General features: G+C 35.3%; 1 protein-coding gene across 1 annotated transcript in view; it reads left to right on the forward strand.

Moving 5' to 3' along the window:
* ZNF385D (zinc finger protein 385D) overlaps positions 1–14,954 on the forward strand; it is a gene marked incomplete at its 5' end in the record, with an annotated part of 694,301 nt that overhangs the window by 136,239 nt on the left and 543,108 nt on the right. The window contains one exon of the mRNA XM_084247521.1: positions 367–585. Coding sequence (XP_084103647.1) covers positions 367–585 — 219 coding nt within the window. The remainder of the gene's footprint in view (positions 1–366; positions 586–14,954) is intronic.

A 14,954-nucleotide genomic window follows, 5' to 3' on the forward strand; every position in this document is an offset into this window, starting at 1 on the left:
ATATTCATCATTCGTATTTCTTAAAGAGGCTATCTACTTTTGAATGGTATAAAAACAACCTATTTAGAAGGATTGGGGTCAGAATGGGGCGTTTGCAATTGTATGGGGGAATATAAAAATAAAATTTATTATTTAAAAAAAAATAAAAACAACCTATTTAAATAGAAGAAGTGGAATTTTTGAATGCAGAAATCTAGAGCTCTTACATCTGGGGACTTTGGAAAGCTAAAATGATAGCTACTACAAAGAGTTATAGTATTACATTCTGGTCGGATGTTTCATGTTTGATATTTTCTGCCCAATTTAATAATAAAAAGGAGTTAAAAATCCTGATCAGTTTTTTCGTAACTCTTTTTGCACCCCTAGATTTCACCTGTGCACAAGATGGAGAGAGTGAGGCTGAATTCTTACCTGATGACTTTGAAGAGAAACCTGAAAGAGAAAAGAAGCATACTAATTTTACTTTGTGCAGCGTGTGTAACATTCAGCTGAATTCGGCCGCTCAAGCACAAATCCACTACAATGGCAAATCACATCAAAAGAGATTGAAACAACTCAGCAACGGGATGTTGAAAAATGACAATGGTAAGCTTTTCTGAAACTATATTCTCAGTTTTACATCATCTACTTAAGTTATTTGTGTACCTGCAGATGTGAAGATAAAAGAATGAGTTAATGTCTATTTTTAAAACCAGGAAATAACATTACGTTCAAGCTTTATCAGCACAGTACATTCAAAGAAATAATTTCTTCCAGTCTTTTAGAGAAGAAGGGGAAATTTTGTTTGCTATATATACTTAATTGTACTAGAATGGTGTTCATGAACCACCAAGGCATTTACTGTTATTTGAAAAGTTGACAGTTCCTTGACAATTGTTTTTAATGTAGTTATTTGGAAGTGCACATGCTTTAACATATTATATTAAACAATTGCTTTTAAATGTTTGATACATGTGGAGGTGTTAATTGGCTAATAATATTGCAATTGGTTTAAAAATCATATGTTTTCAAGTATGTGTTTTAATCAATATATTATGGGCTTTCAGTGTGTACAGAATGTTTTGATTTGATATTGAAAAGTTAGTTTGTTTAGTCATTCTAGATGACTTTTAAAAAAGTATGTGTTGAATTTATGAGCAATGTGATGAACAGAAAAAGTACTTTTGGAAACAAGTTCTTTGGAAGGCTGCTAGGGAAGCTTGGAGAGGTGAGAGAGAAGTGTGGATTCATGCAGTGGGAACTTTGGGGAGATAAAATGGCAGCAAATGCAAAGAGTTACAACATTGTTTTCTGGTCAGATGGTTCATGTTTGATGAAAAGATATTTTATCTAAATCTTAATGACATTTAAAAATGAGACTAAATTTTTGTCTGTTCTAATATTTTACCTCATGAAGACTTTTTAAAAATGGAAATTATTTTTCTATCTTGCTTTATGTTTTTAGTTTGATGAACTGGGATATTCTATCGAAAAGGGCTTTTTATTTCTCTTTCTCTTGTATGGCAAATAGATAATTATGGATGTTATTGATCAAATTGATATAAAAACAAAAAATTGATATATAAAATCAAAATGTAATTGAGAACTACTGAGATCTATAGGTATAATTTGAGCTAGTAAAGAAAACTCCTTACTAAGTCATATTTAAAAACATATATTTCACAGTGTCTATTCTGAACTTCCTATGGAAAATCTATTTCTCATTGGTATTTAGGCAAAATTATTTTAAGTCAAGTGTGATCCAGTTCCTAATGTTGGTTTTTTTTTTTTTTTTTTTGAAGTTGTGTTTTTGGTCTTGCTGATGTCAGCCTCTGTGTGTTATTTTCCCTGCCTTAATAATTTACAAACTTCTTTAGAAGTAAACAATTATACCAGAAAGATACTAGGACAAAACATAAGCCCAGTTTAGATACTAAACTTGCAGTTAACCCCAGACAAAATTTAGAATGGTTAATACTTTAAAATCATAATACTAGGAATACATGTCTTCAAATCAATTATTTAAAAATAATTATATCAAACCACTTATTATGGGTTAACATTGTACTAAAAGCTCTATGTACATTTTCTTATTTAATTTCTCCTCATGACCAGAAAGATATTACTATTATCTTTCTCTTTCAATTGTTGGAAATTGAAGATAATGTCATTTAAATAGTGTGGTAAAGATCATACAACTATTAAATGGTCAAATTAACAATAACTCAGATCTTATTCATTTAAATATTCACACTTCTAAAGTCTATTATCTTCCCTCAAATGAATATTTGATAGAAAATGTTTTTTCAAAGAGAGAAATTATTTTAAGAGAACATCAAAAAAACAAAATTCTATCATATACCAACAGTGCACTGATTAATAAGGTACCTAACAACATTATATTGTTTCATTTTCTATTCATAGTTTTCCATATTTCTTTCTAGTATGTCATTTTAGTAAAAGTCATTAAGAAAAGACTAGGAATTGGTGGGAGCACTTTGTTTAGATCACAGTAACTTTGCTAAAAGTATACTTCAGAGGACCTCTCACCTTTAATTTGTCAACTGAAGTAAAGAGGCAAATTTAGCAAGCTCAAATTATCAGTTTATTAGGAGAGGTAGAAGAACTGAAATTAGAGGAACATGCTGTAGCAGCAGCTATAGGCAAGTCTATTGAAGGGTTGGGAGAGGCTGTATTTATGGGTAAAGAATGCTACCCATAGGACAAGTCAGAATCCAAGCAATACGTTTTGTTCATTTGCTTGAGGGTGGGGAGAGTTCTTGGCAGATCTTCTTTGGTCAGAAGATAAGTCTTGCTCTTCTGTAAATCAGGTATTGATAGGAAATCATTTCTCTCAGTTCTGTTTTTATGAGGGTGTGTGGGCAAGATTCTCCCTTTCATATCCTTGGTTCCATTTCATTTATTTACTTATTGTTAGTTCCATTTTAGATTGAAATCCTTTTACAAACAACCAATGCTCTAACTGCAGGAAATCAGCTCGACAATTTAGAACTTTACATTAATATAGAAACAACTTTATTTATATACACCTATCTTCCCATTCTAGAAATATACCTTTTCAGGCTTGATGGCTATGATAAACAAAACCAGTGCTGAACCTTCATTTACCTACTGAGAAATCAAGCTAAAAATGGGAATTCTTGAGTGTAAAATCTCCTATAAATTTTTTGGTAAAGAATATTATTATTTTTAGAAAAAGATGTGTGATATGTTTTGTTCTTCTTGAACTCGCAAGCTTACAAAACTGGCTGTTGGGAACTTATTTTATCTACAGAAATTCTTCAAATTTTGATTTCAAATGGGAAATAATTTAGTAGTATCAAGAAAGGGATATGACAACAGAGGTGTTTACCTAAAATCATCCAACCGTGTACATAATATATGGAGGAATATAAAATAAATAATAGACATGAAACTATTTTTAAAAATTATTATTCATTCAGGAATGTCTAAATGAAATAAATTAATTTCTGTCTTGAATTATTATAGAGCATTGTATAATTACTTGCCTAGGGGCATATCCTAATATACACTACAAAGAACAAAAATGAACAAGAGAAATAATCACCATATCTAAAATATGGTTTTTGTATCTGTGAACAAAATATGACATTTCTCATGTCATGTCGTTATTAAAGAAAGTGATCTGAAGATCACAGTGAAAACATAGATCATATGTGCTCATTAGGAGGGCATGTGCTCATTAGGAGGGCATTGTTCACACATGTAGACTTCAATATCTGACAGCTTGCACTCTGCAGCAGTAAACTTTTGTAGAACACTGGCTCACCTCCTGACTGCTTGCTGTCCTGAGCCTCCTAGGTGCCTCTTGCTGAGGCAGGAGTGTGATCTGACTTCCTCCCCAGCCCCAGCTGAAGGGAGCTGCCTCACCTGACTTCCTCCCTGTGGGAAACCTGCAACATGTCCCAATCCTTGCCTCAAACTTGGGTGGACATTTCTAAGAAGACATTTCCCCTTCTGATTTGTTGATGCCACTATTGGAGTTCTATCACATCCATCCTCGAAGATTAGAATAAAAATACTTTTTTGATTTATATACATTTTGAAACATGTACTACAAAGGGTACAACTTTCAGGATGTTTACTGTTTCTATGGCCAGTGAATTGACTTCAATCTCATATGCACACTATGGTTAAACTGCTGTTAATATTTGTTGAAGGACTGAGTAACACACAGACCTATGGTGGCAGCTTTATTTTATTCGCACTATCTTTGTCATGTTTGAGTTATTTTATTAAGCTGGCTTTCTATTTTTATTGGACTGAAACTGCTATAAAATAATTCAGTTTTATCTAACAGTGTTCTAGAGTCTATTGGTACTCACTGTTTTGCAGCACATAAATTTAGAGTACTGTTGCCCTTATCTATCCTCTTTGCATTAAATTTTCTTTTATTTAACAGAAAATCTAAATAAAATTTTACTTCCTAGCTCCCTTTCACTGATCTCTTTTCTCTTTCCATTGACTACTCCAGATGAGATTTAAAGTGTCATTAGATTTTCAATTTATAAAATGTTTCTTCTTCTATAACAGTGGTAGTTAATAAAAACAAAATAGCTTCACAGTACTTTCTGGTAATTCATGCCTTGATTTTATATATGAAATGAGGAATTTATATATATATATATATATATATATATATAAATTTGTTTTACCTTTTGATCTCCATGAGCTATTTGTGCTTTTGAGAATGTTAAAAGACTAATTGGAATTTTCCAGTACATACATTTGTGGATTCACAGCAATCATTTGGGGGATCATTTTATTTAACAGTGGTAACGGCTTCCTTAATAATATCCCCATTAGTATTGACATATTGTAATGGGCAACAGAAACATTGCTTTTCCCATACTTCTCTCTTAATAATTCTATCTTTAGAAGTTTCTGCCAAAGGGAGGCTATGAAAAATGCTTACACTAAATTGGCCAACATTATGTAATAGGACGTTTTTGTTTGTGTGAACTAAATTTCCTTTTTTTTCACTGAGGATAAAAACATGGGAGAAAGTCATAAATGCTAACTACCATCTTCAAATTTGAATAGGTTTCTGACTTTGCTTACTGATTTTTCTTCTCCTAAATAGAAATCATATTGTTTCCAAAGGAGTAGAGGGCTAGCTTCTAGCTACTTGCATTATCTGGACTTAATATAATATCATCTTTTCAATATGTATATTTCTTTATCTGTATCCCTAAAAATCCCCTGTCTACTGCAATGATGTGAGGTTTTACAAATTGAAGCAGAAATTCTGTTGGGGACCACCCAGGTAGACATCTGTGCCAGTGAAGAAGTATACTCTAATTCATGACCACTGCGATTCATCTAAAATAAGATGAAATGTATACTAAGGGAAGCCATTAAAAGAAAAGGAAATGAATGCATGTCACTTAGGTGAAGAATAGAACTTATTTGAGGTAGAAGAGATTTGTGTTTATGATTCTCTGGAAATACCTTTATATGTTTGGAAAATTTGAAGAATTATAGGAGCTGGAGTTTATAGCAGTGCTATTATAAATGGTGCAAAATAATTTTTGTGCACCTATCTAGCACAGGTAGAAATATCTCTTTATTCCTTAACTTTTGCCTCCTTTTATCACTAACCATTTTTGACAACAACTTCTTCCAGTCATAGTGTTTCTCTACCCTCCAATCTTAGGAAAATACTCATTTTTCTAGCCTTGAAAATGTTTTTTTAAATGTTTGTTTTGTTTCTTTTATGTTTTCCCTCAACTTAATATATCCATGGTAATGGAACCATAGATAATGGACGAAGGGTTATTTTATGTATGAATTTACCATTCCTGAAGAAGTTATTTTGTATTTGGCAACCAATCCTATTTATAAATTGGCTTCCTAGTTTCTGTAGTTCACCCTAGGCATGGCATTTCATTTTTTTGTGTATGTTTCTAAAAACAAGAAGCAACTGTATGATCGCGTGTGCATGTGTTTTTAATATGGCGACATAGATTCTTTCATTAAATGGACTTATAAAAAGTGTGATTTTTAAGACTTTAAGTGAGAAATGAGAAAGTAATTTCCCAAAATAAATGCCCCGATATAAGCATTTCCTTTCTTGGTTTCCAAAATTGCAATGATGTAACATAAGATATTTGAGAATAAAAGTAAATAAATCTATAGCTGCAATGCACAACTGACAATGGTAAAATATTGAGGAATTATTATGAAATATAATTTCATAATAATATAATCAGTACAGGGTAATGAAATGAAAATGTGATAAAACATTGAATTTAAACAGAGCTAAGGAAACTCACAGAAGGGGAACAAAGGGTCCCTTACTTAGGTTTCCAACAAAAGTTCAGAGTATCTCTAAGTTTAACTTGAAGTAGCCTTAAAGTGGGTTTTATTGTTTAATTAACATTGTGATGAATTTACTTAAGATGCTTTGAAATTAGAAGCTGAGCTATGACTGACCTGCCCCACATACCAGTGATAAAGTGAAGAATGAAGGTATCTGGGGGCTACAAGGCAGAAAAGCGAAAAAGTGGATGTCCTGATGGACTCAATATATAGCCGGTAGAGGCAACAGGTGTGTCTTGTTCAAACTTTAATTTGTTACCGTTGTAATGTGTGATTCCCTCTCATATCTCATCTCTGGAATATTTAGTAAAGACAATTTTGCTAACTATTTATGTGAATTAAATTCCTTCTTGGGGAATGGGAATGGGTGCCAAGACGTCTCCAGGTTGAGGTTGGCATTATGTGGGCAGGTAGAAAGACAAAGGGTGGATTCCATCTAATTACCCATTTATAAAGTACTTGTATCAGGTACAGTGTCCATATCCATGGACTTGAGCAAGGTGTATTTACCATTTACCTCTCACTTAAAGTTTGCCAACCTTAATGGGAGAAAAACATGAGCATAAATTTCAAATAAAGATTTCCTTTGAGGGACAACATAGGATGTAAAATTCTATTTGATTTTACTGTAATATTTTATTTCAGTGATTCAATAGAAGATAGAAATAAAGAGGATCATGCGAACTAATCAGTGGATAAAACATATAAGGAGCAGGAAAAAAGCAGAACTAATATAAGCATTTTTAACTTCCTTAGTATTTATTAAATAATACTTGTATGTAGTAGTAGTTCTGATAAATAATTCATATTTCTCAATTCCAAAGAAGATTGCAATCTTCTAATAAAGACAATTGATACAAAATATGTGACTAGCTGAAATAAAATAGTAAGTGCAGCCTGAATGAGGAATTAGCAAGGTTACCAATTAGGGCTCTGTTTGTATGCTGTGTGTGCTGTTGTTACATTAATTTAGAATAGTGTGATTGATGTTAAGAAATTGAACAGAGGAGAAGGTGTTTGGTGGGTGAGTAAGGAACAGGACAACGTGTACTATGCACATGTTTAATTTGTACAACTAAATTGTGCTTTTTAACTTTACTGATAGACTAGCTATAGTTAAGGGGTGAAACAGTGTTCAAAAGAAAGAAGAATTGGGTAAGCAACCTTAAAATTTAATTCTTATCCTGAGTAATGAAAAGAACGGGTAGCCTAAGAAACTAATGAAGGTTCAGAAATATAAATAAGTTAACGTTGTGCATTTGCTTTGCTCTTGCTATTTCTCTAATAACATTTATTTAATCATATTTTAATGAATTAGTATAGTTCTTGCTACCTATAATGTAAACCAGTAAACTGAAACAAAGAAAGGTGAAATAATTTCCCTGAGGCTACTTACCTGGAGAGGTGGATCCAGTCCCTGCACCCTGGCAAGCTGGCTCCAGAGTTCATGTGCATATTCACAATGCTGCCTCATCTCTCAAGGCTGGAGAGCAATTAGGATTGATGAAGGGTTCTGAAGCCCTTCAGAAGTGAGTGTTTCCAAAAAAAAGGAAGTGGCTAACCAATGGGTGCTGAATGCTTTTTCAGAAAGGCAGCTGTAGTCAGAGATCTGAACACTGTAAAATAGTGGGTTATCTTGTGAAATTATTTCAAGGAAATGGGAAAGCTGAATGAAACTTTGGGAGTTAAGTCAATGTTTCTCTGATAATTGGTCTTTAGACTGCATGATTAATATACACCTGAATGCTTTTTTAAAATTCCTGTTTCCTGAGTATGCATCCCGAGTTCCTTTAACGGGGATTCCCCAATACCATTTAGTTATAAGAAATAAAATATCAATAAAGGGGGAAGGCAAAAAGGAATGGGCTGCACAGGCCTAATTTACATACCTCAGTCAGTAACAAAGGGTCTGCTAGAGAGGCTTTTTAGTGACCATCTGTTTTCATTATAACATGTGCTTGTGGACAACTAATTGTAAGCTCAAGAGACTGATCAACATGTTTTCCTCTTTCTGTATTTCAGCAATGTTTCAGGGACTGTCATAGATATTTAAGTCATAAAAACAGATGGCTGTCTCCTTCCAAACCCAGTTCTGGTGGTTGTGAGCAGGTCCTGAGCATTGTAGGTACTTTGAGGAGCAGGTGATTCACTTACGTCGGGGCGGGTTATGCACAGCAGCTAGCATCTGGTGTTGCTCCTTTCCTTGGCTTTGTGATGGTCAAATTGTGCAGCTTCATCATGAGAGTTCAAGTGTGTATCCTCGATCCCAAACTACTTGCTCCCACCAAGTTTTGTTTTTCTTTTTATTTATCATATTTTCACGTGTTAAGGATTGTGCCTTCACATTATTTGTTTTCCTCAGTGCACATTTATGTTTTTAAAATATATTTTATATAATTCTTACATCATTTTTCATTTTTGCACAATGCATGCATTTTCATTTTGGTTATATTCCCCACACAATTCCCACTCCCCTTATTTTTTTTTTAAGATTTATTTATTTATTCACACAAGCACTGGGTACAGTCAGAAGCATGGGAGGGTGAGAGAGAATTCACCAGAGCCAGAGAGGGGAGCACAACAGGCAGACTGAGGAAGTACACTGCTGAGGGGAACAGCGGGCGAGGGTGGATAGGTCTGCGTGGCATGTGGGATGCTTGCCAGCAGCCAGGGATGGAACAGGCGCCATAGAGGCTGTGGGCAGCTTTGCAGCCCAGCAGCCCAGTGCTCAACTGCAGCGCCACCGGGGCAGGCCACCACCCCCCTTATTTTGACCCTAATCCCTCCTCTTCTCCACCCCCCCCCATAGTGTGTCTCTGGTTTATAGTTGCCAGTTGATTTTTTCTTTATTATAATTAGTCTTTTTTCTGGTCCCTTTTTTATGTTATCTAAATTCCTGCTATGAGTGAGACCATCGGTATATTTCTTTTTCTTTCTGGCTAATTTTGCTGAGTATGATCCCTTCCATCTCCATCCATGTTGCTCAAATTGCATGAGTTTATCTCTTTTTGATTGCTGAGTAATATTCCATGGTGTATATATGCCACATCTTCTTGATCCAGTCATCTATTTTTTGGGCAAAATATAAATGTAAAACCTGCACCCCTATGTTTATAGCAGCACTATTTACATTCATATTTTTAGTATGTTAAGTGCTTCTTCTGCAATAATCAGTACAGGGTAATGTTAGTATGATGTCTTGATTCCTTTAGTCTTGCCCTAGACCAGTCACATATATGCTAGAATATATCCTATCTCTAGAAAGTCTTTGTGCCTGAGAGAGTTACTGGAACAAGGAGTCTTGAATAGTTTTCAATTGATTTGAACCTATAGGTGTCTACAGGTTCCATCCCTGCCTGTGGTGTGCCCACATGCCACGCACCCTTTCCTGCCTCGCCAGCTGCTCCCCTCAGCGGTGTACTTCCTCAGTCTGCCTGTTCTGCTCCCCACTCTGGCTCTGAAAACCTGTAGGAACCACTGCTACCATCGTTTTTAAGGCAATAACAGGCTTAGAATGCTGAGTTATTCCCATTTCAAAATCTATTTTAATGCAGAAAAATCTTAATTTCATAAAGGGATGAGCATTTTCTTTCCATTATCTAAGTCTTTTAATCAGGAGTTACTAAGTTAGAGACAAATAAGACTAGTGACAGCAAAATTCTAACACTTCTGGGTGCTCATAAAGGTTAATTTGTGATTATGACTGGATCAGACATGTTTTACTTGCTCCACTAAAGTATCCCACTGTTTATATTTCCTACGATTACATCTTTATTCTAATTTCCATAAAATAGTTTGTTGTTTCTTTTTTTATTTACTTTTATTTATTTATTTTTTAAAGGTATATTCCTTTATTTATTTATTTATTTATTTATTTATTTCCCCCAAAGATTTATTTATTTATTTATACAAGCACCGGGTATAGTCAGAAGCGCGGGAGGGTGAGAGAATTCACCAGAGCCAGAGCGGGGAGCAGAGCAGGCAGAAGGACCGAAGTACACTGCTGAGGGGAGCAGCGGGCGGCAGGAGAGGTCTGCGCGCCATGTGGGACCCTCCTCCGGTGGCCGGGGAGCAGCCGGGGATCGAACCAGCACCGCAGAGGCTGCGGGCAGCTTCGCAACCCAGCGCTCAAATGCTGCGCCACCGGGGAACCCCAATTTGCTATTTCTTAAACAGAATCTCCTTAAGACATTTCCTTAGTTCTAGGATCTCTTTAAAAATGTACCATATTCTGGATCTCCCCTGATGGCGCAGGCGGTTGAGGGCAGCGCTGTGATGCTGTCTGCTGCCTCTGCAGTGTGGGTTCAATCCCTGGTGGCAGGCCTCTCCTGTCTTGTCCGCTGCTCCCCTCAGCAGTGTATTTCGGTCAGTCTGCCTGTTCTGTTCCCCGCTCTGTCTCTGGTGAATCCTCTCACCCTCCTGCGCATCTGGCATGTACCCCAGTTCTTGTATAAATAAATAAATAAATCTTTAAAAATGTACTGTATTCTCACTAATATGAGCATCAGGGCCTATTTTAATTCTATTGTATTTCTGGTATGGAAGTAAAAAAAGCAAAACATCCCCTCTCCTGACCTGAAATAATTTCTTTAGAAACCATCAATAATATTGATAAACATTGCCTCAAATAAAAATTGAGTTCATCATCATTAGTCTTGCCTTATAAAATGTTAAAAAAACTCTTCAAGTTGTACCAAAGGGTTTTAGCTAAACAGTAATAGAGCATAAGAAAGTATAAAACTTGTTGGTAACAGTAATATATATAAAAATAATCTTATTTCTATAACTGGTGGATAAATCATTTTTAATTCTAGTGTAAAGGTTAATAGGTAAAAGTGTTAAAATAACTATAAATTCCATTAGTGAATATACAATGTAAGTAGATGTAAATTGAGAATCACTCCTTCCCTTCAATATTCCCAGAATGGTTGAATTTAGTCCCTCCTGAGATAAGCTTTCCCAGGAGGCTCACTGTTCACTTTCCTGAGGGACTCAACCCCATCTATACTTTACACATGATTGGCTAGGTCTAAATTTTCTACAAATAGAGCTCAGATTTTTGGTAAAGCCTCCACTAATTATATTTATTTAAATTTTGTTCTGAATTCTCCTCTTAGAATATTAAGTATGTTTTAAAAACTAATATATGGATTCACAGCAAGCTTGTTAAACCATGTTTTAGCTATACTTCTACCCTTTTACAATTTATTGTGCTAAAGACTAATTGGGTTAGTGGCCTGGAGGAAGAAATTAAAAATATTTGTCTTCTACTTAATACTCAATGCAATGGGTATTTCTCTATGTAAAAGATTTCTATTCAGTACCTAGGGGAGAAGAAAAGTAAGATGCATTCTAAGTATTAATTATTAATCTAAGAGAAATTTTTACCAATTTTTGTAATTCTGGGGATATTATTGCAAATGTCAGCACTTGATTTCTTTTGGCGAAGTCTAGTAAGACACAACTCTTTCCTCTTGAGAACTGTCTGTAAATAAAGCAATAAAGCTATGTATACATATGTGTATCAAACATGCAGACAATTATTGTCTAACTTTGAGATGCGTATAGGCCCCGTTCCACCATGTTGAAAAAGATGGAAATATGACTGTATATGACTGAAGGGCACCCAGGGACCCACACAAACAGGGTGCATGCCCTGAGAGGAAGAGGTCTGGGCTCCATGTACCCCAAAACAAAGAGACTGTTACTGTAAAAGAACTTTAGTAGATTATCATCCCCGTAAAATTCCCACCACCCCCCCTTATTTTGATTCTACTCCCTTCTCCCCCCTCTGTAGTGTGTCTGGTTTCTAATTTCCTATTGATTTTGATTTTTACTTTATTATAGTTAGTCTATTTCCTGATCCCTTATTTAGGTTTTCTAAATTCCTGCTATGAGTGAGACCACCTGGTATTTTCTTTTTCTTTCTGGCTTATTTCACTGAGCATGATCCCTTCCAAGATGAAAATGCATACATTGTACAGGAATGAAAAATTAAGTAAAAGTTTCTCAATAAAACACCACAAATTATTTATCCCCTCATGGGCAAATGCCCTGTCAAGTAGGGTTGGCGCAAAACAATGCCATGCAAATCCCTCCTTCATGTGTCTCCTCCAAGTCTCCTTCCAAGGGTGCAAGGCAAGTCAGGGCTGCAGAAGCAGGAGAGAACTCTCCTTTTTAGCCCACCTGCCTTCCATATTTCATAGCTTCCCCTGGCCTCTCAGCTTTGTCCACAGTGCCCAGTGCCAGTCCAAGGTGTCTGCATGTAAGTGGGAGGGGGATATGGCACCTCCCTTAACATTGCTGTTGAGCAAGGACAACATTCTGAAACTTAGGCATTTTTCTATTGATAATTTGTTTCTGGTTTCTCCTAATTATTTGTGGCATTATATTATTTACTTGCTTATTTAATAGGATTCCAGGAAGAAGTACATAAGGTAATGTTGGTGAAAGCATGTCAACGATCTTTTTTTCTTACAAAGTTGTAAATTTTAATGAGTAATTTTCTCTGAAGTAACTGAGTTATTTGAACATCAAGGACTGGGAATTTAATATGGAGTTTAACACCATATTAAGGTATTCGTTAAAGTCAAGGGAATAAGCTCTGAGGATTTGTGAGATTTCAGGGATTTTTTTCTCACACACAGAAATTACCAATGAAGCTGTAGCACTTAGCACAGATAAACATCAAAGTCAAAAGATTTAAGAATTAGTCAAGGACAGTAAGAGGAGACAGGGGAAGACATGCTGTCTTTTCCAGGTGGCTTCAGAAAAGAGGGGGAATAAGGTGTGGGAACTGTTGGAAGAAGAGCACAAACAGCTAGAAAATGCAAAAGAATGTGAAAACAAATAGCCAGCACCTAAGTTGTGAACCCAGGTAGTTGAAGGAAAGTCATCTCTATTTGGGGCCTCCTTGTCAGTGGTTTTGATCAGCATCACCTGTGTACTTGGTACAACTCTTGGGGATATACCCCGAATTTATTGATCCAGAAACTCTAGGGGTAGACCAAGCAAAGTGCATTTTAAAGAAGGCTTCCTTTGTTTCTTTTGCAGACTTACGGTTGATACTTACTACACTGTGTACTAAATATCATGTCAGAAACAATTGTTTTAAGATTAAATAAGATAATTTATGTAATGTGTCCATGCAGGCATGCAGTTAATCTTCAATCCAGTGTGTTAATTATAATTAGGGCTAGTCTTTGTTAAATGGTACAATCAGCTAAAAAAAGAATCAAGGTAGAAAACCAGCATGTGTATAGGTAGACTTTTATGGATTATGGTGTCCTTAAAGAAATAGTTCAGAGACTTCCCAGTCCTGACCTGCGTACAAATTATGTCAGGATTGAAAATGCAGATTCTGATTCAGACAGGCTTGGGGCAAGGCCTGAAATTTAACATTTCTCACCAGCTCATGGTCCTGAGATTTGAGTAGTAAGGATCTAGTCCAAGGCTGCTTTAACTTCTACTTCACAGCTCCTTGCAGCTCCCAAGGCAATCTGAAACTGTAGTTTGAGTATTCATAGGAAAGCCAAAGGATAGAATGTGGGTAACAATTCAGCACTTCAGAGTTCATGTGACCTACTCGTTTCAGCTGTAACCTTTCACCATCTTGCTTTAGCAAGCAATTTAATACCTATCAGAAAAGCAAGCTAGGAAAGTAGCCATAGATTTCTAAAATTTTATGGTCTTTTCCATTAATTATGTAACTTTAGAAGGAAACAAATAATACTGCTGGATTAAATAAAAGGTGGGACAAGACTAAATAGACAAGCATGTACCACCACCAAGCAGTGAAGCTCATACTTTGCAAAATCATGTCTAAGAGTTCATGCTTCTGCTTTGCTTCATAAACCTTGCAAGTTTAATTTTAAAAAGCAGCTTCTTTTTTGAAGTCAAACTTAGCTTTAATTATTGATTCATATACATAGTTTCTTGGTATGTGGCCACATGAATGCTACCAAGGGGAATTTCTAAGTAATTTTTGCTTAATTGCAGTCAGCTCATTCTTTGGCATCTTCAAGAATTTTCCATGAAATGATGGCAAATATGGTCTACATTTTAACAAAGATGGCTGCTGTGTAGTCAGTCATTCTGTCCTTTAACCAACACAAGTATTTTAGAGTGGCAGTATCAGATTAGAAATAACACAGTCTATTTAAGTGGAACCCATTTATGTGTGAGACATTTCAGTGCTTTTGGACTGCTCTTTTAGGTCTGGTAAATTTATACTTAATTGGATTTGATCACTCCATCATGCATCACTGAAGACAAATTTATAAAGCACAAATTCTAATTCAGTCAAGTTTCCTTGAATTACATGGTTTTATATTAAGACTGTAACACAAATTTTACACAATTGGAATTCTGTTCATGAAGCTCTCAGGCTAAATGTTCTTGAATACTAATGATAAGCTGTAATCAAACTACCTTTTTTAAGTCATAAAACAATCAGAATATTTACCCAATATTAGCCTTAGAAACTTTGTTTTTAAATCTCCATTCCTCGGGTGTGTTTTCTGTGTTGAAGTCACCATTGCCAGGAGCTCAAATATATCCCATTCCCAACTCCACTCAGCAAAGAAAATAGCTCTTTTGTACTTATTAAAGTG

Source organism: Talpa europaea, assembly GCF_964194135.1.
Source record: "Talpa europaea genome assembly, chromosome: 11".
Classification (NCBI taxonomy): Eukaryota; Metazoa; Chordata; class Mammalia; order Eulipotyphla; family Talpidae; genus Talpa; species Talpa europaea.